We start from the raw sequence: 26074 nt of genomic DNA, 5'->3' as shown, positions 1-26074 counted from the left end.
CAGCCATGAGGCAAAAGGCTTGAGGACCTTTGGACACTTACACTACAGAGTAGTCAACGAAGTTGTCAGGATCATAAAACTCCGATATGTTATTATGATAAACAAATCAATTATGCATTGCAAAAGAAATCGTGACAAGGGAAAAGTTATCACACTTTGCTCTGTCAAACTGCTGTGTGAAAACAATTTAGTAAAGACCTGCAGGAACCTCAGATTTGACATTAATGCCCACTAAGGGCTTTCTTCGCCTCGCCATCAGTGTGAGACATCTTCATGCTCCACTGCTGAGGGCTGCTGTGAAAGGCCAGGACAGCTCTGGGCATGATGGGCGGGTTGCTGGGGTTCTCCGTAAATAGAAACAGCCCTATGATTCCCTCTGGAGCAGGTAGCGCGGGCAGCCATCAGCGGAGCATGCAGCTCAGCTGGGACTCTTTCATGTGGAACCATAAAGGGCTGCAGACTTCAGGAGACAAATCTGTCCCAGCAGTCTGCGCGGATGATGGAAAGAGGGGGGGGTTGCAGTGCATTAACCCGTTTGCTGGGAGCGCGCTCGGACCTGCAGCAGCTGCACAAATGCATGTATCCGGCAGATGGATCTGCATGACTTTATGGCCACTATCCTCTGGGATGCATCTCCGACATACGCTTAACTGGCGCCCAGCCTCTTCTCCCCTCAAGCACTCACCTGTTAAAGCGGCCACAGTATGCTTGATTTACACTGCGAGAGTGAGTCCCTCCCACAGCAGGTGGTCATGGGTGAGAGAGTAAAATGTAACCAGAATGGAGAACTGATACATGCCTCGACACAGGACAGCTGTAAAACAGTGGGAGAGCGTTTGTCGTGCGCGCTGAAATTCATTACCGCGTTTCGGATATAGATCTCTGTGTTCGTCTAATCCTGCATGCGCCAGGCATGCAGGTATCGCCAGATGAGAAATGTGAATGAGACAGGTGTCGGATGGATCGCCCTAAAGGTGTCAGTTTTAGAAAGAAAGTACTGGTCGTCGGGAGGAGCTGTAAATGCAGAGGGGTGTGGAGTCCATTTTTGCAGTCAAAAAACAGGAGTTGTACCCAAGCAGATCTTCCTGCAAACATTGTTCCAGAGGGTACCAGGCCGGTGCTTTTGTACTGACAAAGGTAAAGAAGCAAAACATAACCATGATTCCTCGCACCTCGGCCGCCCACCTCGACCCAACAGCCATCATTTAAAACTTCATCAGCTCTCACGAAGCACTGCTCGCCAAACAACTTTTTTAAAAATCCTGCCCCATCTGCTTCCCCTTCTCCCTGCTGTCATCCCCACCATCTCTACCTCATCCTCTACCCTGGCTTGACTCATCTGACTACGGCCCTCAGCTCCCTGCTACTCCGATGTCCCGCTGGTCACCATATGTTTCCCTCCAGCTGATGATTACATGCTCTAATGCATTGTTAATGGTTGATAAATGATTGGAGTGCTTGAACCGGCAGATTTATATGGGCCTGTGAGAGAGCGAAAGAGAGAAAACCTGAGTGAATGCGAGTCTCACCTTCCCAGCTTCAGCAATCCATCAGTTGGAGAGGAGGTGCTGAGAGTGTGACCGTTTCATCACATCATGGGTGCTAGGCAGGAGGACAAGACGTCATCCTTGTGAGAGAGGTGTGGGATGGCGGAGCCCAGGGGCACTGTATAACGGCACATCAGCGCATCCTGTGTGATGATGTGATCCTACGGTTCTACTTTTATTGCCATATCGGGTCCCGTGTGGACTTTGTTGTGTGGGTGGCCAGACGGCTTGAGTGGTGTGAACACTTATAGCTTTGGGAAATCTGATGGGATCTCTAAGAAACACAGTAGTTAGAACATGCAGGTGCTTCCAGATTGCAGCACGCATTGCAGGAGATCTGAGAACACAGTGTTTATCAAAGTGGTCCATGCAGACCCCAGGACAGTCCATGTTTTTGCTGCTGTTGGGAGCTGGGAGTGAGAAAAAATGTGGACCATCGGAGGGTCCCCGAGGACCGGGTTAAGAAATGCTGTGAGTGCGTCTGGGCTTCATCTCTGCGGCAGCAGCTGACTTCATTCCTGTGTGTTTTGTTGACAGGAGCGGCGAGGTGGGAACAGCAATAGTGTGAGCAAGGTCTGAGCAGGCTTTGGAGTGCGATGGCTGGGCGCGGGCTGTCTGTGGGCTTCCTGCTGCTGGGGCTCCTCACTCTCGCCCATGGCTCCGTGTTCCTGTCCAACCAGCGCCTGAAGGCCCGCTTCCAGAGGGACCGGCGCAACATCAGACCCAACATTATCCTCATATTGACGGACGACCAGGACATGGAGTTGGGTGAGTACAGGAGTGATCTCTCCCAGATGACACCCTCTACCCCGAAGTATTGTGTCCTTTTTGCATGGGGAAAGGAAGCAAGATTCATCCATCCATCAATCCATTTTAAGTACCCGCTCTGCCTATTCAGGGTCCGGGGGGGGGGGGGGGGTGGGGGGTGTCCGGTGCCTGTCCCAGAAGGCATAGGAGCAAGGCAGGGAACAACCCAGGATGGGGTGTCAACCCATCGCAGGGCACACTCACACACCGTTCGGAACCAAGATTCAATGCAATGCAGAAATATAGAAAAATTTATGCACATTTTGGGTGTGGCAAATTTTTAATATGATATAAATTATATTGTGACGGCGTGTGCGGCACAGATGTTCTGTGAATGAGTTGAAAATAGATTCACGTGTATCAAGAATGTGCATTTTTTGAGTGTCTGTTCAACAAAAGGCAAATTCTGTCCCATGTGTCATTTATAGAGACAATCCTTTCATACTATAGCTGACAGTCCATAAAAGAGGTGCTTCATAATTACAGGACCTACACCAACAGAACCACGCTATGATGTGGATAGGAAGATTAGAAAATTTCTCACGATCAAGCTACTTGTGAAACGGTATGTCTATGCGGCATACAGACAGCAAAGTGAAACAGACTCCTGTAAGACAGAGAGAGAGAGCTATGTTCAGCTATCAAGTCTGATCTTTGAAGGCGTTGACAACTGGAATGAATGACATACATACTGTGTAAATGGCCGTCTACATCGGTGTGGATATGAAAGCGTTCAGTTGGGCGGCTGCTAATTAGGCCCCGGTGTATCTCCAGGGGAAGCGTGCCGTCAAAGGCAGCGATGGCCAAGTGTGGTTCTGTGCCTGGGCTCCAGAAGTGGGGGGCCTCCTTATCACACCAGGGGATGCCGCATTCCCCTCCCACCACTAATTGACGTAGAAGACATTCGGGTGAGACGTTCCGTTCCATCCGATGCAAACAGATCAGGCTCTTCAAGAGGCCGTCAGTAAGAATCCTCAGGAAGTCAGGCTGCATTTGTTTTACTTTCTTCTCCCGCGTGACAGCTAGCGGCAATACTGCAGTTCCTCGCTTATGCACCGCGTGACGCCTCTGCTTGTTCTTTCAAGCCTTCAAACACACATTATTGTCATTCAAACGGCTGTAATTATCAGCGACGCAGGGCAGACGCTTTGGCGAGCCTACGAATGTTTTCCTTTGCATGTCAACAGTTATTATACTATGAATTCATCATGCTTGTTCTTCCACTATGTGATTATTTCCATCCCTTTTTTCCCTGGTGTTTTTCCCTCGACTTTTCCCTGTTTGCAAGAGAAAAATCACTCAAATAGATTGCAGAACCACTCAGTTGTGGAGCAGTCAGATTGAAACAATCAAGACTCAAAACAAGCTGATATTACTCTAAAATGGCTTAACTCTGTCATAAGTGAGGATGACTTGGATGTTGTGGAATACTTTTTAATTACGAACAGGATATCATCTAATTGCTGTATGATTTTCATCCCTTTTCCCATTACAAAAGCTGTGTTTTGACTTATCCTACACCATCTGACAGACTGAACTAAGCACACACCTGACACTCCCAGCAAATCACTGTTTTGGTGTCAAACAAGACCTAGATATTTTTCTCCGAAAAACGTGCATTGAGACACCACATAAAGAACTCAACTAGGAGCCTGTCTGCCTGTATGCCACGACATTCCCCTGAAACCTTACTCAGTTAGTTCAGAGTTCTTTAAGTGTCAGAAAAAAACATTGATGGACAGGCAGGTTTCCCCCCTGATTTGTCATGGAAGACCAGCTGAAAATTTGACCCACACTCAGAATGACGACATATACTTTACAGAAATATTGGTCCAATTTTTTTCCCCAGAGTGGAGGTCTGGTACAAGAAGGAGCATGTTCTTGTGTCACGCAAACAGATGAGAAACTTTTTCCATTAATGATATGCATTTGGCACTCGGTGGGGTTCCACACAGTTTTTGTCTAACAGGTTTGATGTGCATAATTTCTCCAGTCAGAGGCAGAACAATGACTATACCTCTTGTGGTGAAAAACAGTATAATCCAGGATAAATGCCTTCCCTTTCAGGTCTCTATGTTTCATCCTCTCACTTTGGTGCCCATTTTCTTACATTTTCCCTGAATTAAAAAAAAAAATCAATAAAGTAGTTACGTACAAGGAAAGATGGAGGCAATTTAGGAAGAGCTTACCAAAAAGATTTGCACTTTGCAATTTAAAATTGCATACAAAAAATGGGATATTTTTGGCAGGGATTACTCATGACTCGTGAAATGAATGGGCAGGGAGGTCTGCTGATAAATTGTACATTCTGTTTGCTCTTTTCCCTATTCACCAGGGAAATTAATTACTGCACTACACCAAACAAAAATAAATTATGTTGGATTAGTCCACATGCTTACCTGAACAGTGACGAGGGCTTGGCTTAAATTCAGAAGGCACAAGGGCATAGAAATCGGCGCGGACAGGGGATGGGAGCTAATGGCCCCTCCGTTTATTTTGAGGGGGGCCTCTTTTTCTCTTTCTCCCAATGGTTTACGAACATGTTGCTATAAAGGAAAAAAAGAAGCACTTGCTACCCCCAAGTTGTCAACGGGCTCTATGAACATGCCTTCTGAAAACAGCTGTCTGCTTTTGACCTTTGTGTCTACAGTGGAACGCTTGCCGGACGCATTTGAAAAGGTCAAGCGGGGTGGGATGCGTGGGGGGGGGGGGTCAGTCTGACCTTCCTGCCAGTGCGTCTGTGGAGCCCATTCCGCATTTTAAGCAGCACTGCCGAAGCACACCCATTAGCTGGCGCTGTCCTGTCGGCAGCATCCTGGGAATTCGGTCGCCAGGGGAACAGAGGCCAGGCTTTCGCGACGCGTGAATCCGTCAGGATGCTCCCAGGCCCAGCGTCACAGCTGCAGACAGAACCGCAGAGGGCTTATGTCGCTGTGGCACCTGGAACCGGATTTATCCAGAAGCCTTTTCTTTATGTTGGGATCACAGGAGGTGTGCTTGCCAGAATGCTTCCTGGCCTATAGAGACCCTTCTTGGCTGTGCCGAGCCCCAAATAGCCCCAAATTTTAGCCAACAAAACAAAGCTGGGAATTATTGAATACATGTCTTTATGGCAACAATATCCTGGTTATTTTCCATCTGCTTTTTGTTTTCTGTGTATTGGGGCCATTTTGGCTGCTAAAGGTCCTTCTCAACCCCACCCATGTCATTAGCTCCATATTTGGAAACTGCGGCGATGGCTGGCCATGTTGACACCTGACGCCCGCCCGCTCTCTCTCCCCATTACCATAGGTTCCATGCAGGCCATGAACAAGACACGGCGCATCATGGAGCAAGGAGGGACACACTTCTCCAACGCCTTCGTGACCACGCCAATGTGCTGCCCGTCGCGCTCCTCCATGCTTACGGGGAAGTATGTGCACAACCACAACACCTACACCAACAACGAGAACTGCTCCTCGCCATCCTGGCAGGCCCAACATGAGCCCCGCACCTTCGGAGTCTATCTCAATAGCACCGGCTACCGCACAGGTGTGTGTGCATATGTGTGTGTCTCTCTGCCTCACACTCATTTTCCACCCTCACCTTGGTGTCAGTGTAACATAGTAGAACATGTAATGTAATGAAACACCAGTAAGGAGCAACAGCAATAGGCTAACATGTCTTAGCGAGACCCTCACAGTGCCCTGCCCCCCTTAGATCTAAGTTTCAAGCCCTCCCACAACTATGGCTGCACGGGGAAGGGGATCACTCCCACCTGTTAGGTTGTCAAATTTAGTTTTATTTCCCACTTCTGACATTGTTGGGGCTCGGCACAGAAGACAGCAGCCCACATCACTGCGCCACCTACAGGCAGACTGCGGTGCATGAGGCATAGATACTGCCTTTGTGGCCTTAAGCAGAATTAACATGCTAGGCTAATGTAAATGCATTAACCCATACCAGAAGCATAGCTAGAATTTCTGGAGCTCTAACAAAATGTCACCTTGGGCCCTACCCTACTCTGAGGAAATACAGGTCCCTTACGCTTTGAAGAGCAGAGGTATAATTTTCCTTGAGCATATAAGTTATAGCTTTTATATTCAGGGGCCCCTATAAATCTGCCTGGGTACATGTGGCCCTCCGCCATCCCTGCCCTGTCCTATTTTACATCAATGAGTGCACCTTACCCTGGTAAAACAACCACACCTCACTGCAAAATTTAATCACCAGTAGATTTATTCCTTTTCTTATATTAATTAATTGATAGTTTTAATTCCATTTCCTTTAACTTGAAAGGCCCTTTTAAAGGAATTGCTTTACATTGAAAGACTTATAATCGGGTATTCTTTGAGGAGCTGAATCAGCTTGATAGAACAGGAGCATAAATATGGTGCTCAGATGCACACATCAATGAAAAGACCATGTCCTTCTCCAACCACTCGTTGACATTACCTTCAAAAGGGGAAGCATTTGTACCTAAAAATCATTTCGCTGACATTTCACCTTCAGATCTTCCAACCTTCTGAAGAGTCTATTTATTTTTCATTTTTAAATGTTTTCTTTTTCCTGTGGGTAACTTTTCGAATTTTAGAGAGCTGAGATGTACCACCAGGATGAAAATCTGGCACAATGCATTTCCACAGGCACACTGGCCTCTAATGTAGTAAACACAAATATTGGGTCAGATTAATTTTGTTTGATTTTAGTTAAAATTCATTTTCAAGTCTTGTCTGCCTGGAGTGGTTGATAGTAATCCAGTAGCTCTGTACCATGAATATGGGGTGTCATTGAGTCTATAGCCTTTCTTCTTCGTTAAATCCAACCAGTTGAGTGCAAAGAGTCACAGTCACAGAGTACACAATTGGTTGGTTGAAACAAAACTTGGTCTAGATTTTTACTTTTACTGGACCTGCACTATCCCCCTCTGCTGAATGCAGTGTGATCTAAAGCGTACTGTGCACCATTTCAAATTGCAGATGTAGATTTTTTGACCTCCTTGTTCTCAAACATTTTTGGATGTGACATACTGTACGAGACCATTTAGATTAAAAAATAAACTTCTCATACTTTTTCATGTTGCCACACAGCCTTCTTCGGGAAGTACCTGAATGAATACAATGGCTCCTACGTGCCTCCTGGATGGAGAGAGTGGGTGGGGCTGGTGAAGAACTCCCGCTTCTACAACTACACCTTGTGCAGGAATGGCGTCCGGGAGAAGCATGGTTTCAACTACCAGAAGGTCTCCGCCACTGTTTCCTCTTCATGCCCCATTCGTGTGATGGTTACTGTTCTGCGAGGTAAAAATGAGGCTTTGAAAACCACGGCCTGTGGGATGATTGCACCATTCAGCTGCTGCATGGCGAAACCCAATGGGAGCGGTGATTGACAGCATGCTGTAATACTGTTCACTGCGGGTGTTGAAGCCTTGTCTCTAGGGCACAAAGCTATTTGCAGCATTGGCCACATATCCACAAGATATTCAGAGCATCACCGGCATGCGTAAAGGGCTTATAACTGGTAGATGTAGCTGATAGTGGGGCTTCTGGAATCTGCCGCTGGCTTGCCTGATCAATCAGTTGTGGCCTCATCAGATGACCATTGGCTGAAAAGGGATTTTAGCTTACATCTTTAATTTTAGCTTACATCTTTTAGCTTTACATCTTCAACTTACGTCAACGACCAAGTGAAGAAACACAGTTTCTTTATTTCCCTACAAAAGTGTGAGGAACATTTACCACATGGTTTGCTTGCATAGGCTTCTCCCAAGTGGAGACATTCCCAGTGTCTATCATCATGATGGCTAGCTCTCCTGCAGCTGACTGTGGTCAGGAGGGTCTAGTTACTGAGATTTATGTTGTGCCTCACTTCTCATTTCAGACCAAAAAAAGGATGTAAACATATCCTTTGGTCTCTTTCTTTCATTATGGGCTGCACTGGGCCCCGGTCCATTCTACTGGTGGTGTTGGGGCTTGTGCCAGAGGCCAATGCTGTGTGTCCAGCAGAGCACAGTAGCTCAGTTCCTTAGACCCAATGTCACGCCACAGTTTTCAGCTGTCTATTAATGTGATTGAGACCACAGGGTCCAGTTTGCAGTGCCCTCTGATTCCTTCACACGCTGTGGGCAGACACTCTCCAGTGATTTATGCCTGAGGTCCCTCTTTGAGTATTTTTTTTAGTTTTTTAACCCACTGCCAAAAAAACCATCAACACCTGGCACCAATTTCCTCTATGTTATGTTTGCCTGCAGTGGACAGTGAGAGACATTCCTCAAGTCAAAAAGATGAGCTTAGAAGGTGAAACAAATGTTTCCAGCTTGGCCACAGAAAAAGGACCAATTTTCATTTCTAACTCTTCTCAAAGGCGGGGGATTTGTGTCGTTAGATGGACCCATGTGCACCACTTTCACAGTTATAGAAATTCAATTAGCAGATGCAGTTTGTGTTGTCACACTCAAAGATTCAGCTAAAAAAAAAGATTAAACTACAAAATCTCTAGCAGGTCAGGTTCAAAATTAAAAGCATAGATAAGGCTAGCACTCAGACTTCAAACATTTTTATAGATCTATTCTCTTGTTTTTAATGCAGGACTACCTTACTGACATCATAACCAACGACAGCATTAACTACTTCCGCATCTCTAAGAAAATGTACCCTCACCGGCCCGTGATGATGGTGCTGAGCCACGCTGCCCCTCATGGCCCGGAGGACTCAGCGCCGCAGTATAGCAGCTCCTTCCCCAACGCCTCCCAGCACATGTGAGTTGTCACCTGCCAGATGTAGTGTCAACCATGGAAATTCTTTAGAAAGGGGAGAGGGACCTGGCAACACAAAACACAGAGAGGAAGGGGTCAGTGGTACCGTGCCCTTTCCTCAACAGTCTTTGCTGTATTTCGGGGTGAGACATTTTTCTGTCTTCCTCATTGGTATATTCCTCTGCATCGTCCTTCCACCACTATTTGCATATCATCTTCTGTCTTCTCTCCATCTTATGCTCTGCGTGTGTGTCTGTCCTTTTGACTTTCACTTCCTACCTGTACACATAAGCCAGCAGTAAACCACCTCTCTTACTCGGAGCAGCTCTCTTGCTACAGCCTGCAACTAATTTTTGCCAGTACACAGGGCCACTCTGGAACGCTCTCCGCCCCCCCCCCCCCCCCCCCACACACACTCCGGCACACACCCTGTCCGTGATGAATTTTTATAAAGACGGGGCTCTCGGAAGGTCAGTGAGCACAGAGCGGGTGTGCGTCCCTTTGATATGTGAGACTGCGCTTACGTCACTGAGCCGGACTTCTGCGCGGCAGTGTCTGTAATTGCATGAGGCGATGCTCACGCAGGAACTCTGTCATCATTCTTCGGGTGAGCATTAGTGATCTGCTGAACATGTCTAAGCACTTGCATATACTGATGGTGTGTTTATGCAAGCCATTGGAGGAGCAAACCAGGGCAGATGTTAGAGCCCAGTTATAAATGGTGCTGTAAGCTTTTCGTGAATTACTGAAGAGACACCTTACGGTGTGTGAGGGCATGTCCTTCCATGGCGCGTGCTGTGGATGTTAATGGGCCACTAATTCCTCAGCAGAGTGCTGTGAGACGCCGAGCCAACTCGAATCCTCCACATGCGGCTGAGGTCCGGGTCTAATGACGTTTCGGTGCCGTAATTTAATGTGAAATGCTGTCGGGGCGTGTTATTATCGCGTTGTTGGTACTCAAAGTCCATCCTTTGCCCTGTCCTGTTCCTCGTGCCCTCCTGCCCCGCTTGTCACAGCTGTCAGAGTGTATGTGACCCAGCTGCTCTTGCCCCAGTCTGTCATGTACCCTCCCCGTCCTCACAGTGGACATTTCGGGAGGGGGCTGGGGATGGCTCTCCATACCTGCTCATGTAAATGTAGGACATTCCAAGAAAGAGATCTTGCTCTTCCGTTTGTGACAGCACTGTCAGAATGTATCCCTCCAGTGAAAATTCCAGTGTCACAAGAATCAAACCTCCACGGTACTAATATATCTTGTTTCAGTGGTGGATTTTAGAAAGTCCACCTCAAACCTCTTAATTCATCGCTCCAGCGATAATTGCTCTGTAATGTGGTGCCCCTGATTAACTAGGTCTTCCACAGAACCCCAGACAAGGAGTCACAGTGGCCGACAGTGTTTTCCACAACTTCCCTCCTGTGCCATTAAAACATTTTAATATCACGCAGGCTGCTGATACCTGCTGCTATAATACATATTTAGAGGGGTTAATTTAATCAGTCCCACCACGATTTTCTTTTCCTCTTTATTGACTCAATAACTTGTATTTGTTGTCTCTTCCGTCTTCTGTTAAGAGAGTGAACGTTTTTAACCAGTGTTCAATGTCCTGCTCTTTCCCACCTGTTTGCCACCTCGTTCCCCATGAAAAACCTCTTTCCCTCTGAGGGCCCTAATCCCTACTTCCCGCTCACTATGAAAACCGCCTTTCTCACCCCAGTGCAGGTTCTCAGGATCACTCTTTTGTCCAAGACATTCAATTTCTGAGAAAGGCAACGAAGACTGTAGATAAAAAGAGAGAGATGATTGCTTCTAAGGCTGCTGTTTGCAGCCGATCCGAACAATCGGATTTTTTCTTTTAAGTAAAGATGGCTTAGTGAGTCCGGTGCAGCTGGATTGTCTCAGAAGAACCTGCGTGAATTGAGAGGATTACGCCTCGTGCTTTAAAGAGGACACAGCAGGAGGAAAAGAGATTTAACCTGCAAAACCTGGGTAATGCCAAGAAGTCTTTCTTGGGGGTCTAATACCTACCGGGACAGCGCTCAAAGCAGCCAAATCTGCCCCCAATAAGTGCAAAGCAGAGATAAATAAATTTAAGTGACCCTTAATCGCAGTGTGAGACCTCTGAAAGGGGCTTAGCACAGAGAGCCCCTAGTGGTGCCAATCTGCAATGCGATAGATGGGCCTGGCATTTATGTAGACCTGATCGCACTTCTTTTCAGACCCCCTTTCCCGCTGAGTCGCATGTGGCATCCATTAGAAGGTCCTGCCCGGGCTCTTTATTGCGACTTGCAGGTTAAACTGCAGAAAGGATCGTCTGTCCGGCAAAAAGGTGCCTGTGGAGTTTGGCACTGCCTAGTATGGGGCTGCGAGTGACACCATCTGCTCACATGCATTCGTGCCGCACGTGTGCGTGTGTCTGCATGGGTTGCAGCAACGCATGCTGGCCGGGGCTGAAAGGCAGCAGAACACAGCACCTCTGTCTCTGTCTCCACCTCCGGCTCAGAGCTCAGAGTAAGACAATGGCATTGGCAGTGGGGATTGGGGGTGTTGCAGACAGATAGAATTTCACCTCTTAAAGCATCAGCTACACCCAGCAAGGTGTGTTAAGGGACAGATGTGTGGAAGGTGAAGTAACTCAGACAGCGACCCAGCTGGTGACCTAGTCCAGCACCCCCTACAGTATCCGCGCTGCGGGTATCGATGCAGCTAATTGTTGCGTGACTTGTGCACACTTTAGCGGTGACATGCCCCAGCACTGTCGGGGGGGGGGTTTGACAAGATCGCCATTGCATTTACACTAACCTGAGCCTGGGGGGTGAGTGGGGGGGGGGGCTGGCCGACCAAGAATGAGTGAGAGTAGTGCTGCCCTCTCACACATGGCTGTCACGTCTTGAGGGATTGTTTTAACAGATTCACCCCCCCACCGCTCAGATTGTCATTGAGTGTCACACTGCAAGCATGGCGCGCTCTAGCATGCGTGACCTTCACTGCGCCCCGCTGAGGCCTGTCTTGCCCCCAAACCCTTAACAGCTCAGTCAGGCAGATGATTACCTGTTAATACGCGCATGACTGTATCTTTTATTCTTCAAAGAGGCTCACAAACGTCAGCTATGATACTTAGGCACCCCAGCAACACGATTCCCTGTCTCTCCACTCAAGAGTATCGACACTAAAAATAACCTGTCTACCTTAAAATAATTCAGCAGTAAGATGCCTTTTACTGTGCTAGCCGTGTCCGTCTCCTGGGTGCACGAGGAGCAGCAGTGTAAGTGCACGGCCTGCCATCACCAGCAAATGGCTTTTGTCGGGGTAATTGAAAGAGCATAAAATATTTATAAATGTTTATGTTCTGGGGAGACACTCCAATGTACAGGTGTTACGGTGTTTTGCCACCCTCCCCCGGATGTGAACCTACTGTGGGTCCACAGTTACAGCCCGCACAAGCCTTGAGGCATGCCTTAGAAGCACTGAGACAGGCTGAGTGGACCTCGAGGCCTGCCGTAGGAGCATTGAGACATGCTGCGTGAGCTTCGAGACCTGCCTTAAGAGTATTGAGACAGGCTGTGCTGGCCTCAGGGTCTGCTTTAGGATCTTTGAGATGCAGGCTGAGTGGGCCTCGAGGCCTGCCTTAGGAGCATTGAGACAGGCTGCGTGAGCTTTGAGGCCTACCTTAAGAGCATTGAGACAGGCTGTGCCGGCCTCAGGGTCTGCTTTAGGATCTTTGAGACAGGCTGAGTGGGTCTCGAGGCCTGCCTTAGGAGCATTGAGACAGGCTGCGTGAGCTTTGAGGCCTACCTTAAGAGTATTGAGACAGGCTGTGCCGGCCTCAGGGTCTGCTTTAGGATCTTTGAGACAGGCTGAATGGGCCTCGAGGCCTGCCTTAGGAGCATTGAGACAGGCTGCGTGAGCTTTGAGGCCTACCTTAAGAGTATTGAGACAGGCTGTGCCGGCCTCGGGGCCTGCTTTAGGATCTTTGAGATGCAGGCCTCCAGGACTGCCTTAGGAGCAGTGATTCCCTCCATTTGCTTTGTTCTCCTTCTGACCTTCTGATTTACTTTTTCTCCCCAGCACCCCAAGTTATAATTACGCGCCGAATCCAGACAAGCACTGGATCATGCGTTACACAGGTGCCATGAAACCCATCCACATGGAGTTCACCAACATGCTGCAGAGAAAGCGGCTGCAGACGCTCCTCTCCGTGGACGACTGTGTGGAGAAGGTGAGCTGCCCCATCCCCCCCGCTGCCAGCACCACCCCAGCGGTGCCCAGCCACAGCTCTATGCTGTTGTCATGGCGATGTCAGTGATGCAGTGAACCGTGTTCCTAGCTCATCCCGGTAAACATTAAGCCCTTAACTGAAGAGTGGGGGTGGGGGGAACCCAAGCCTGGCAGATGTGAGCAGATACGCTTGGTCCGCTTGAGGGCCCAGGCCTCGGAGCTCCAGAGAAAGAGAGAGACGTGCCACTCTCCCGTCCGCCGATGCTGTTCCCATGGCAGTGCCCATCACAGTCTTTGTTATCCAGGACTTACTGGGGGCCGCAGATTGGATTGGCTTCAGCTTCATCCAAGCTAAATGAGCTGCACAAAGATGTAATGGATGCAGTGACCACCGGAGGGCTTCAGAGAGTAATGAGGCCCTGACAGCAGCCCCAGATGCTCAGCTGGTGCCTCGCTCTGACCCGCCCTCCCTGCTCAGTGGACCAGATGATTCCCTTTTCCGGGAAGGGCGGTGATGTCTCTCCCCTCGTCTGCTGCGTTTATGAAATCGCAATAACATCCCTGCCGGCCGGCCAGCCATGTGTTTTATGTTCCGCCCCAGCAGCAGATTCCCAGCTGTACGTGCGCCAGTTCTTCAGTCATCGGAAAAATAACAGCCCCGTTGGAAAAAAGCGACCGTACCTTTATCTGACCGCGTGCCTTCATGTACAGGGCCTTGCTGGGCTATTTAATCCACATGCTTATTCCATAAGCATTCGCATGTTGGTGTGTTGTGTGTGTTAGCATGTTGCTTGCCAGTGATGGGCTTGCGATGTGTCCATGGTAACGTACCTGTCATTGTCGCAGGTGTATAACATGCTGGTAGAGACTGGGGAGCTGGAGAACACTTACATAATCTACACCGCCGACCATGGGTACCACATCGGCCAGTTCGGCCTGGTCAAGGGCAAATCCATGCCCTATGAGTTTGACATCCGCGTGCCTTTCTACATCCGAGGGCCCAACGTGGAGGCGGGAATCATGTAAGTGAGGTTCTGTGGTTCTGTTTATCATTATTTATTTTACTGTCACTTCTGCTCTGCCGGTGGAGTCGGGGTTAGGGAGTACCGATTGCATGCATGTGGGCCAATCTGCATAGACAACTGGGCAAGTACTGGGAGGAGTACATGTCTACTTAACAGAGTCGGGGCAAGTGCTGGGGGGCGGCGATGGGGTTTCTCAGGGGTAATTGACCCTTCCGCAGTTACCTCCCATCTCGTCCTCCCACTGGCTCGGATTCTCGCAGTTTTCTGCCGAAAGCCTTGACCTTTACGGTGCCGCATATCAAACATGTCCACCTGCAGGGGGGCGTCAAACTCCGCCGACTCCCCCAGAACACCTTAATTCAAGTGTCCTGAGTGTCTGAGCTGTTGTGGGCTGCCACAGCAACAGTGCATCAAATCGCAAGCTCATAATTCGACTGTCAAACATGCGGCCTCCCCACAGGCCCCCTGGACTGCCACGATGCAGAGGGAGGGTTTATAGTTATAGTCTCAGTCCCCCGGGGGTCAAGTCACTTTTTAGAGATTTTCACATTTCATTTAACAGCACAATTAAGTACATAAAGCCTGACCCCTCAAGTGAAATAAATATGTGGCCACAAAGCCCGGTCACATGACGTGGGCCCTCGTTACCCTACAGCCCAGCAGCATATTGTGGAGTCTTATCACAGGGGCACGGTTCTGCTGCGGAGACCCTGCCACTCGCCCTGCTCCCCTTCATTATTTAATAACAGTAACTTTGTTTACTGGGAAGTTCCTGCCCGTGGATCCCTCAGAAAAGCCGATTAGATGTGAGCTGCCAATGATGTGGCCATTAGGGGATTCTCAGCTCAGCACAGAATGGGGTTTTTGCATTTTGAGAGAGGAGCCGTCTCGAGGCCCCCGCACGAAGCTGAGGTCTGGGGGGGGGGTAACAGCTCTCCATCTGCAACAATTGTTAGACCATCAAAGAAATAAAAAGATCCGACTCCAGATCTCTTCTTCACCCCTGCTCTCACTTCTGCTCCTGTGGTCCTACTTCCGTAAATCTGATCAGCCTGTTTTCCCATTACTGGTCTCGCCAGACTCTCCGACTACATGTTGATGCAGTTCTCCTACAGAAGGAAATCGCCCGTGGATCAGGCCTCACCGCATCACTACCGGTTATCTGCGGCCAGGCAAACAGAGGAGCTTTAATTCCCCCCCCCGAGATGTTTGTTTCCCCGGTAACATTAAAGCCTGCCTCTGCACCAGGAGGCCATTAGCATAGAAAAGGAAGGAGCAGAATGGCTACGCTCATTAGCGCTGGGATATATGCATGAGCCGGGCACTCGTACAGAATGGGATCAAATTAGAGTGCTTGCTCTGAAAGGTGGGAGTAGCTTCTGTGATTGAAGTCAGACTTCCTCTATCTCGCCGCAGTAGGAGTGGGGATGTCCTGATATGAAAGGCATCCATCCGCTTTGTTCCAGCTTTTTCTCCTTCTCCTTCTGTCTTCCGCGCTATATACATAACCATCGCTGCTGCCTGGTGCAGGATTCCTTTTGAATCAGAGAGCACTGGCACCTGCCAGAGAGCCCGCATTCCAGCTTCACCTTTTTAACATCTGCTTCCCCTTCCTCGGTTCCTCGCAGCAACCCGCACATTGTGCTGAATATCGACTTGGCCCCCACCATGCTGGACATCGCCGGCATGGACATCCCCCCCGACATGGACGGCAAGTCCATTCTGAAGCTTCTGGACACAGAGAAGCCGGTGAACAGGTGCGTCGCCCAAAGATCCCAGGCCAGAAGGAAAGTCCCAGCAGCCTGTCTGCGAACCTGAAAGACACTGAACTGGCAAACATACCACTCTGTGTCATTTGGCATCTGTACCTAAGCAGTAACAGAATCCAGTAGAAATACGGCTGAGCAATTAAATCTAAGCAATTACACCATGTAGCAGAAATACAGCTGAGGAATTAAATCTAAGCAGTTGCACCATGTAGCAGAAATTACATCAGAACCTCAGCAATTACATCTCTGTAGTTATTCCACCTAATAGAATCACATCTCAGTTACACCAGCTACTAGAAATATACTGCAGCAATTAAACCATCTACACCTAACTGCACCATCCAGCAGGGTTACACGTCAGCAGTTGCATCATTGGTAGAAATACATGTCAGTAATGCCACCATCCAGCAGAAATGCAGTCCATCCCATCCATGCCTTGATCATTCTAAAAACAATTAAACAAAGAGAAACGAGGTTTTGCCAGTACATCACTACTGGCCCTAGAGCAGCAATCACAGAAGTTTCTAGAAAGTGTCTATCTTGAGCCCAAGCCATGTGGAGCATAAGGAGAGTGCTTCAGAGGGAAGTTTCTTCCCATGGGGGGGGGCACACTGGCTCCTGGCAGCCCCTCGCTGAGATCTGAGACATGGTGCCCCCAGCGATCGATGCCACCTCTCTGTTTTCTGGGCTGGAAAGGTCAGCAGAGGCAGACGAGTGGCGGGTGTTGGAGGACTGGGCACAGAGAAAACACCAGCTTCCGTTTAATCTTCTCCATGTTTTCTCCCTGCTTTACTGCAGTTAACTTTGACGATGCATAGATTTGACTTCATTTTCAGTGATATTAACGTGGTTGTGCAGTAACAGTGGCACAGTTCTCATGTTGTGGTGACAGTGTGTGGTGAATGATATAGACTACATTATACATTGTTACACTGGTGATAGTCATTGATCACAATTGTGTTTAGTGTGTCTCATAAATCATTCCACTCTGCAGTGACAGTTTTAGTGTATGATGATCTGTGGTCATTATTATTGATCATGACCGTATTTGGTGACTGTTACAGATCATGGCAGTGTAATTGATATAGATTGTGAGGGTGTTTGCCAATGGATATAGATTATGTCACCTTCACTTGTATTTCGTTTCAGGCTTCAGCTCAGCAAGAAGGGGAAAGTATGGCGGGACTCCTTCCTGGTGGAGAGGGGGTGAGCGAGGAACATCTTTCACATATTTGTAGATGTACACAATAATCTGGTGCTATGAGTTTAAAGCAATATCTTGCATTAGAGTGCCTCCTGTTGGTGGAGAAGTTTCTCTTCTCATTTGTTTTCCTAGACAACACATTCTGTGTGGAAAAAACTTCATAGACTCATGCAGGGGCCTGGAGCCTATCCCAGGCAGCACAGGGCACCAGGTAGAGGAGCACACTTACAGGAAGCCCATCCTTTACAGCGCATTGAAAGGCACACAGCTTCACACTGCGGGCAATTTAAAGATGCTAATTTGCCTGACTGCAGGTTTTTGTTCTGTTGGGGGGAGTACTCAGAGTACTCAGAGTACTCCCAGAACCTGCATAATGCAGGTACGACATGCAAACTTCATGCACACACAGCAGAGATGGGGTTCAAACCCCCATCCCCAGGGAAACAATGCCACCAACTCAGCTATTGTACCTTCCACTTCCAAATGCCAATATGCTTGGTATGGGGTTTTCAAAAAAGAGCCCTGGATTACAATTTAAGCTTTACATCTGAATATAGCTTGTAGTTTCTTAGATTATAGCCTTTGCCCTTAAGTAACTTTCTGCAGGATAGAGGTGCCAGTTTCCTTGAGAGGCTGCAGACTGCCGCCTCCCTCCACCTGCCGAAAGGGGTAAGTAACTCATACTTTGCCTTTTGTGATCCAGGAAGCTCCTGCACAAGCGGGACAGTGGGAAGGAGGTGGCCCAGGAGGAGAACTTCCTGCCTAAGTACCAGCGCGTGAAAGACCTCTGCCAGCGGGCGGAGTACCAGACGCCCTGTGAGCAGCTGGGACAGGTGAGAACAGCGCTCTGTGTACAGCGCACACACCACTGGACGCACACGCCACTGCACGCACACGCCACTGCACACACACATGTTGCTGACCTGCCCCTCGCCAGAGTGTGGACGTGTAACGTGGCACACCTGTGCATGCACACATAGCATCTCCATAGTAACAATGCAGCAGGGGAATCGCGCATGATTAAGGGTCCTCTGGCAATCGCCTGGCATTTAGCCGAGCACACAGTAGCTGAGATCTGCTCCCCCATCATCCCTCTCTATGCAAATCCATCCTAATTTATCCCAACTGCCCCTCCTTTATTTAAGAACATTTGGTGAGCGGCAGCATAAAAATATTTATGCAAATGAGCGTGTCGCTGTGAGTTCATGTCGAGTTGCACGCCAGGATGTGGCGAGCAGGAGGATGTCCTCCCTCGGCCAGGGATGATAGTGTGACGGCTAAGTGGGGAAGGAGTGACTTCAGGGAGAAGGGGAGCGACAGACAGAGAGCTGTCCATGCTTGTGTTTTTGCCAGATTTGTTTCCTGCCAATAAAGCTATTAGATTTTGACAGAGTCAGAGGATGACTGTGACACCAGTGTGTGTGTGGGGGAGGGAGTGTGAGTTTGGCCGAATTCCGAGTGGGAGAGGAGCACGGAGATGAATGGCGCCAGGTAGGGCAGCAGCGTGAGCCCGGCCGCAGTATGACAGCGCCAGACAGCCCTGCAGCCCCCACCGTGCGATAATTAGCTTCACGGTCGTCGCCGTCACCCCCTCCCAGGTAGCTGATTCAGCTGCCACACCGGGCGAGGGGCCTTCCGAACACTTTTTAAACAATTGTCTCCAACTCACCTCCTTTGTCAGGTGAATTATTCCATTGCTACTGACAGTAAGAATGCAGTTTTATTGCAGGATACACTGAGCGCATGCAACATTTACATATATATTTAAATTGTTCCGCCTACCTCACATCACCGGAGCTGTGTCAGCACTCAGAAACTCCTTCTTGTCACCGGCATGTCATTTCCTGCATCTGCGCTTCATTTTCTCATAAAGTCGCGCAAACCCATCTCTAGCAGCATCAACCTGGCCAAGCTAACGGGTAGAACAGCAGTCAACATCATGGACTCATAACCCAGAGCTCTGAGTAGAGTTTTGCAACAGTAATTCACGATATTTTTAAATGTGAATTGCTTCTAAAATGTCTGGCTGTATAACAGGAATGATACCATAAATCATAAAACAAACAAAAATGTCGGCTAAGCTTCACATAAACATCAAAAAGAATTAAGGTGTTTTTTATGTTTTGCCTTAATCAGAGAGGGCAGAATTTCATGACAGTGCTGTGCTTTAGACAGGTTTCAAGGACCAAAAACAGGGTTTTAGTTAAAACTCGCTCTCTCTGTCACACACAAACACACAGAAAGATTCAGAAAAGTGCCAATTTAGAAGCTCCAGTCAACCCACCCCCCGCGCTACCAATAAATTGGAGGTGAACGTCTAGACGCCCCAGACCACAGCATACAGGCCCCACCCTCCCACACCCACTGATTACAGAGATCACTCAGTCAGCAGCCATTTACGTGTTCCAGGGTGTAATTCAAGAGTTTAAACTTAAACGTTTAATTAGAGAGATTCTACTAATTACTGTGCCTCTCACTGAGCACATTTGCTAATTAAAATAGTGCAGGAAGGCATATTCTTTACAAAGATCCTTGAACGAGAGGTCTGCACCTCGGGGTGCGTGTACTCCAAAGCATTAACTCCTGTTATAACACGTGTGTGTTTGTGTGTGCGCATGCCACCCCCCGCAGAAGTGGCAGTGTGTGGAGGACGCCAGCGGAAAGCTTCGGCTCTACAAGTGCAAGGGCCTGGCCAGCCTGGCGGCCTCACGCAAGCCGAGCATCGCCGGGCCGCAATACTACGGGCACGATACCGAGTCAGACGGCTGCAGCTGCAGCTTCCCCAACTTCGGCTTGAGCCCCTTCAAGAAAAAGAAGCTGCTCTCCAAGAAGAGTAAGAGACCGGAGTTCGGCATCTACATTCTTCGCAAAGCAGCAGCAATGAAAGGACAGGAGATGTAGCTCTAGCTACAGTGGATTCAAATGTTATACAGATTAAACAGTATGGAAATGGTTATAGCAAAAACAGACCACATGATGGCGACATTCACCAACTGAAGGTGTAGGCAGTACTGAATTGCTGACATGAACTCGACAGTCAGGCCTATATAGGCACATAGTAGCCAGTTCTGTCCAATGTGACAAGGACATTCAATGGCAGGCATGGCACGTGAGCACTTCCTGTACAGCACAGTATCACACCTTAACTGAAAAATACAAAGTCATGGGACCTGTATTGTCATCTTCGGCTGTATGGTCCATCACCCATGAGTCATACGCCGAAATGAAATTATGATCTTGTTGGTCATAGTGCAAGAAAAGTGACAAATTAAATTTGAATATGAAAGGCATAGACACTGGCAATCTAACCATTGGTCTGTAACACATACAGCATTGTCTGTCATGCCCTATTTGGGTGTAACGTAGCAGCAACGCAACACATTAGGCAGCAGAATGCTTTCTGGATGCTTTCTGTCCACAATCACAGTCGACGTAGATACAGTTAGATAAAAGTGAACAATTAAAGTACAACATCAAACTACACTGAAGCTGAAGGTCCTGTAGGAGATTTTGGTCGCTCCGAAAGTGGGTTCATTACTGAGCTCGCTGGTAACAAGGGCTGACATAAGTTGTACAAACTAAACGCCTTTGGTTTCCTCTGCAGTGTTGCCAACTCTCACACATCTGGCATGACACGCTTTGAAACTCTCGCACTCTCGCAAGAAATCTTATGAAAAATCTACATTATTCCATTACAAACCTAAAATTAGCTACATCAAAAGCATTGGGGCAGTTTGGAAACCCTACAGACTGTTTCCAAGGTAATAAAACTGTTACATGCATGTAAATGTGTGTGCAGACTTATTCTGATTTGAAAATCTCACTCCAGCCAGCTGACCAAAGCGACTTTGCCTCTGCCCATTATTTGGGTGAAATAGAATACTTGCCCGACGTGAGACATAAGCAGTTAAAGCAGGGAATATCGAGGTGTGAAAAACATCAAAAGAGCTACATGAAGGGTAGTGAACCTTAATTATTGATTAAGAGTCCATCTGAAAAAGAAACCAGACCCAGCATTCTATTCTCTCCGCACAAGGTGAAAAGCATCGTTTGCTCATGAGAAAATGTATGAACCTTTACTGCCATCTTGTGGTTCATTTGGAAATTACGTGCCAACGTTCCATGCCGTGAGCAAGACCAGTAACACTGATCCTTCTTCGCATTACCCTGCTTCTTACAGAGATGAAGGCCAGTAAGAGCTACTTCAGGAACCGCCTGGCACGCTCCGTGTCCTTTGAGATGGGGGGGGATCTCTATGCGATCCAGCTGGAGGACGGGTATCAGTCTGCGGGCCCTAAAAATGTCAGTGGGGGGGGTCCAATGACAGCCATGCCCAGGAATGATGACGACGACTTCAGCGGCATGGGCGTCACCGTGGCCCCGAAAACTGGCAATAGCCTCATGGTTCCCTCCTCAATCAAGGTTACTCACAGGTGAGGGCACCGGCGAACGATGGAGGGTCCAGTGTGAAAAAAGCAGGAAACGTGTCAGTGATCCATGGATACTGAGGGTAGACAGTGCTCTTCTGTGCTCTACAGGTGCTCTATCCTGGCCAATGACACTGTCAAATGTGACGTCAGCCTGTACAAGTCACTGCAGGCATGGAAGGACCATAAACTTCATATAGATCATGAGGTGGGGACCATTCTGTGGCTGGGTTTCTGTTGGGTTTCTGCCGATTGTGTTGACACTGTGTTTAGATCACTGATTCTGCACAGGATATCGTGTTGTTGTGCCCTTATCACCAGCATAGAACTAGTGCGCCTGTGTTACGTTTAGATTGAAACCCTGCAAACGAAAATAAAGAACCTGCGTGAGGTCAGAGGTCACCTGAAGAAGGCGCGCCCAGAGGAGTGTGACTGCAGTCAGTACATGTGAGTTTACCCCAGGCTCGACACACACCTGTCCACAGGTGGCCCGAGGAGACGTCCTTTCCTTTCCACCCATGTCACCATTTTGGACACGCCTCTCCTGAAGGACACGCCTCCTCGTTCCCCATGCGACCTCATGAGTGAACCTCTGCTCTTCTGTTTCAGCTACCAGTCTAAATTAAAGGGGAAGTTGAGGCACAAAGGAGGCAGTGTGCACCCATTTAGGTAAAGGAGGAGTGGCTGGCCCGTGACTGTACTCCCTCCACCGGCCAGGCAGAGGCGCTAACCTGGCTGCGTTTTGCAGGAAAATGCATGACAAGGACAAGAAGCAGTGGCTGATGAAGGAGCAGAAGCGTCGGAAAAAGCTGCGCAAGCTGCTGAAACGACTGCGCAACAACGACACCTGCAGCATGCCGGGCCTCACCTGCTTCACGCACGACAACCAGCACTGGCAGACCGCCCCCTTCTGGACAAGTAAGACTCGGCGCTCACAGCCCGCATGCCCCCCTAACCCTGAGCTCCAAGCCACTAACCCTGGCTGCGTGGTCTTCCAGTGGGGCCATTCTGCGCCTGCACAAGCGCCAACAACAACACATACTGGTGTCTGCGGACCATCAATGAGACACACAACTTCCTGTTCTGTGAGTTTGCCACGGGCTTCCTGGAGTACTTTGACCTCAACACTGACCCCTACCAGGTAACGTTTCACCGTAATGGACCTGATACGAACCTTTAGGTACAGTAGTCTGCTACTGGGAAAACGATTAAGGCACGGAGTAAATTTTGGTAGTAACATACTAGATTCAAGGTTCAAGAGGATTATTTGTCACAACATGCAGTGAAATGTAACCCTGGTCTCTCTGAGCAGCTGTGCATGATAAGAGAATAACAAAATATAGAAAAATAATAATATAAGATAAAAAATATATTAAATGTTCAGCTGTACATAATCTATATATAAGTGATAGGTAAAAGTGATTGTGCTGTGTAATGTGCAAGAGACCTGACATATGTACCAACAATTTGGACAGTATGAAAGCAGTACTCATAGGATTATGGGCACTTGTACACGGCATTTTCGAAATGCAGTCAATTGCAGTGCTTCACAGACTACTGTTCTTTTAGGGTGCTGTCACAAGGGCTTTAGACCACATGGTTACTGTGCAGGTCATAGTGCATTAACATCTGGTAGCTGTATGGGCCAGCTGTGAGTGCATGTCTCCTGTCTGTACGCAGCTGATCAATGCCATCAACATGCTGGACCGACACGTTCTGAACCAGCTGCACGTCCAGCTGATGGAGCTACGCAGCTGCAAGGGTCACAAGCAGTGTAACCCACGCACTCGCAACCTGGAGATTGGTGAGCATCTCCGGCTCGTGCACACACATGCACCCACAGACCAAAACAAAACTACTCACTTATGGCATCAGGGGTGGTAAGTACACACTCTGTCTCTTTGTCTCTGTCTATCTCTCTCTGTCTCACTCTGCCTCTCTGTCACACACACGCATACACGCCAGCATTTTGTGCACACACCATGCTGATGGAGTCACGCCCATTTCACATCTCATCACGATCATCGCCACCTGACCCAGGCCCTGTCTCGCATCTGATTCAGCAGTAACAGCTCTCCTGTTGTTCAATAAGTAATTTTAGTTCATGTATTTACTTAGAAAAATATTTTTTCCTCTGTTAAAGCACTTCAGAATATGATAAATTAATTAGAAATTAATTACATACTAAGAACGCTGAGGTAGAATAACATACAGATAAATTCCTCTAGTGTTTATAATATGTATATATAAAATTTTTTCATATCTAAAGTAGTGTACAATACTTTGGAGCTTACGATTATTATTATTAAATATTATTAAACTGGAATTCTGCATAAATTATGTGATAAACATACCTGTCAGGACATTATTGTGAGGTCTTTAGGATTAGCTTTGAAACTATGCCTTAATATTTGCAAATTCTGCATTATTCTATGTTCCTGTTTTATTGCTAATAATATTGTCTCTTCTTCAGGAGGTAAAGAGCGAAGCAGCTTTGATGAATACAGGTATATTTGCTCATTGAACTAAGTATCTCTGCACTGGTCTAAACTAATACCACCGATTGGATCTAATATGAGATTTATTTTCTCTTCTTCTTTGGAAGCATAATGCAGGGACTCTGTACTTTTAGACTACCTCCTTTAGAACAGTGAATGCGGGGGTGGGGGGGGGGCGCTATTTGCTTTGCTTTCTTTTTGCATCTTGCATGATTGCTCACTGGTGGAAGCACTTGTTTTTGGGGCCTTTCGAGGAAGGGTTCGAGTCCCCTAGGCGAAGCTGCTCTCGTCCTACCCGAAGGGTCAGCGTAACAGTGTGTCTTGTTGTCGCTTGTGCATCAGGCAGCTCCACCGTCGAAAGTGGCCAAAAGCGAAGAAGCCCAGCTCCAAATCTCTGTGAGTTTGGAACCCCACGCACGGTCCCGGTGACGCCATCGGCCCCCGCTGCTCTAACTTTGCCCCCTTTTCTCCCGCTGGCTCAGTTCTGACTGCATGTTGCATCTCGGCCTGCACTCCGTAACCTTATTTTTTGTCACCTGCCTCCTCTGCATGATTTCCTGGATCACAGATATGGCACAGTCTTCCGCCATAGATAGGGCGCTTTTCACCGGGCTTAAGACATCTTCCCTTTCCATTTCTCTTCTCTCTTCATGTGCTTTCTGTTTTTTTAGCATAGTTGATCAGCCTTAGATATCCAGCCATCAAATCTAGTCATATAAAAAGTTGCTAATAAACTGTCACAGAGCCTAAATATGTCTAAAAATACAAAAAACTGCCAAAAATACCAAAAAAGGACTTTTGGATATATTGTATAGGCCATTATTCATGTACATATCTCGAAAATGGGAGTAGAAGTAGAATAAGGAGATTAAATCATTGATGTTGTGTGATTTGTGATTATTCCCTAACAGAGGACAGATTTGGGAAGGTTGGGAGGGTTAGGACCTGGGAGCCCCTCGGCCCGGACCTCCCTGGGCAGGCCAACTGGTTGGAACTTGAAACCTTGTACAGACTTGATGAGCACACCTACGATCTCAAAAGCAACTTCAACGTGAGCCTCGAGGACTGGACCAACTTCGGAGGGGCCGTAGACAGGATGTTTGCTCTATTAGGAAATTTCAACCATCCGGACAGGCGGCAGCATGTCCCCCGGGGAGGGGAAGGAGGAGACAGAGCCGTGGTGTCCTCCACCAGCCAATCCACTTCGGCTGTTTACCTGACCACCCTAGCCACACCTGCTTTCCTGCTGCACAAGGCTGGTGCAGAGGCCCTGCAAGATGCCCTCGGCCTGAGCCGGGAGATGGGTGATTCCTCTTCTAGCTCCTCCTCCAGCCCGTCCCTGACCCTGCCCTCTCAGAGGGCCACAAACCCCCTCCTCTTCCATGAGCTGCAGGGGGATGATCAGGCCAACCCAGATGAGGAAGATGAGGAGGAGGACGACTTTCGAAGGAGCTGTTTGATGAACCACACCCCTTGCAGCTGCAGCGAATACATCAGAGAGGACACTCAGGGGACAGACATCTGAACAGCGGTGTCCCAGGCTCATGAATCTGCTCCGCCTACTAGCCCTGAGTACTGGTCATATCCCCTTCGTCAAAGAACATGTATGACAAGCAGTCACTCCCTGTGAAAGTCTCCGTTAATATATCTCACAAGCGGTCTATCCACTGCTCAAGCAAGTGGCTGACAGGCACAGAAGGTAGTCAGCAGACTCGGCCAAAACTCAGGCTTTGGGTGCAGCACAAATTATTCTGAAAGAATGGACAGTGGAAAGGGGTTATGGAAAAAAAGAAATATGGTGTTTACTATTCATTGGACTATTAAAGTTTTGTATTCTGTCCATATCTA

At 48.3% G+C, this 26074-nt stretch overlaps 2 protein-coding genes across 7 annotated transcripts in view; one reads left to right on the top strand and one right to left on the bottom strand.

Moving 5' to 3' along the window:
* The window catches only part of LOC125745529 (protein kinase C-binding protein 1-like), a 311418-nt gene extending 290109 nt beyond the window's left edge, over window positions 1-21309 (bottom strand). Inside the window, exon 1 of the mRNA XM_049018489.1 lies at window positions 21297-21309. The gene's annotated coding sequence lies outside the window, so the exon portion shown is untranslated. The remainder of the gene's footprint in view (window positions 1-21296) is intronic.
* The window catches only part of sulf2b (sulfatase 2b), a 90194-nt gene extending 64884 nt beyond the window's left edge, over window positions 1-25310 (top strand). For 5 of the 6 annotated variants that reach the window (XM_049018501.1, XM_049018503.1, XM_049018504.1 and 2 more), the window contains 20 exons: window positions 2085-2315; window positions 5646-5885; window positions 7424-7575; window positions 8921-9090; window positions 13154-13304; window positions 14150-14325; window positions 15957-16085; window positions 17247-17303; window positions 18005-18134; window positions 19933-20134; window positions 21482-21734; window positions 21840-21936; window positions 22081-22175; window positions 22338-22397; window positions 22477-22646; window positions 22727-22869; window positions 23409-23532; window positions 24202-24235; window positions 24569-24622; window positions 25138-25310. In XM_049018501.1, coding sequence (XP_048874458.1) covers window positions 2144-2315; window positions 5646-5885; window positions 7424-7575; window positions 8921-9090; window positions 13154-13304; window positions 14150-14325; window positions 15957-16085; window positions 17247-17303; window positions 18005-18134; window positions 19933-20134; window positions 21482-21734; window positions 21840-21936; window positions 22081-22175; window positions 22338-22397; window positions 22477-22646; window positions 22727-22869; window positions 23409-23532; window positions 24202-24235; window positions 24569-24622; window positions 25138-25168 — 2640 coding nt within the window. In that variant the 5' untranslated portion in view covers window positions 2085-2143 and the 3' untranslated portion in view covers window positions 25169-25310. The remainder of the gene's footprint in view (window positions 1-2084; window positions 2316-5645; window positions 5886-7423; window positions 7576-8920; window positions 9091-13153; window positions 13305-14149; window positions 14326-15956; window positions 16086-17246; window positions 17304-18004; window positions 18135-19932; window positions 20135-21481; window positions 21735-21839; window positions 21937-22080; window positions 22176-22337; window positions 22398-22476; window positions 22647-22726; window positions 22870-23408; window positions 23533-24201; window positions 24236-24568; window positions 24623-25137) is intronic. The other variant, XM_049018506.1, reaches the window with a different exon arrangement.
* Window positions 25311-26074: the final 764 nt, after the last annotated feature.

The sequence above is a fragment of the Brienomyrus brachyistius genome, chromosome 6 (assembly GCF_023856365.1).
Source record: "Brienomyrus brachyistius isolate T26 chromosome 6, BBRACH_0.4, whole genome shotgun sequence".
In the NCBI taxonomy this organism is placed as follows: domain Eukaryota; kingdom Metazoa; phylum Chordata; class Actinopteri; order Osteoglossiformes; family Mormyridae; genus Brienomyrus; species Brienomyrus brachyistius.
The sequence above is the reverse complement of the archived record's forward strand: the minus strand, read 5'-3'. Positions and strand labels throughout refer to the sequence as shown.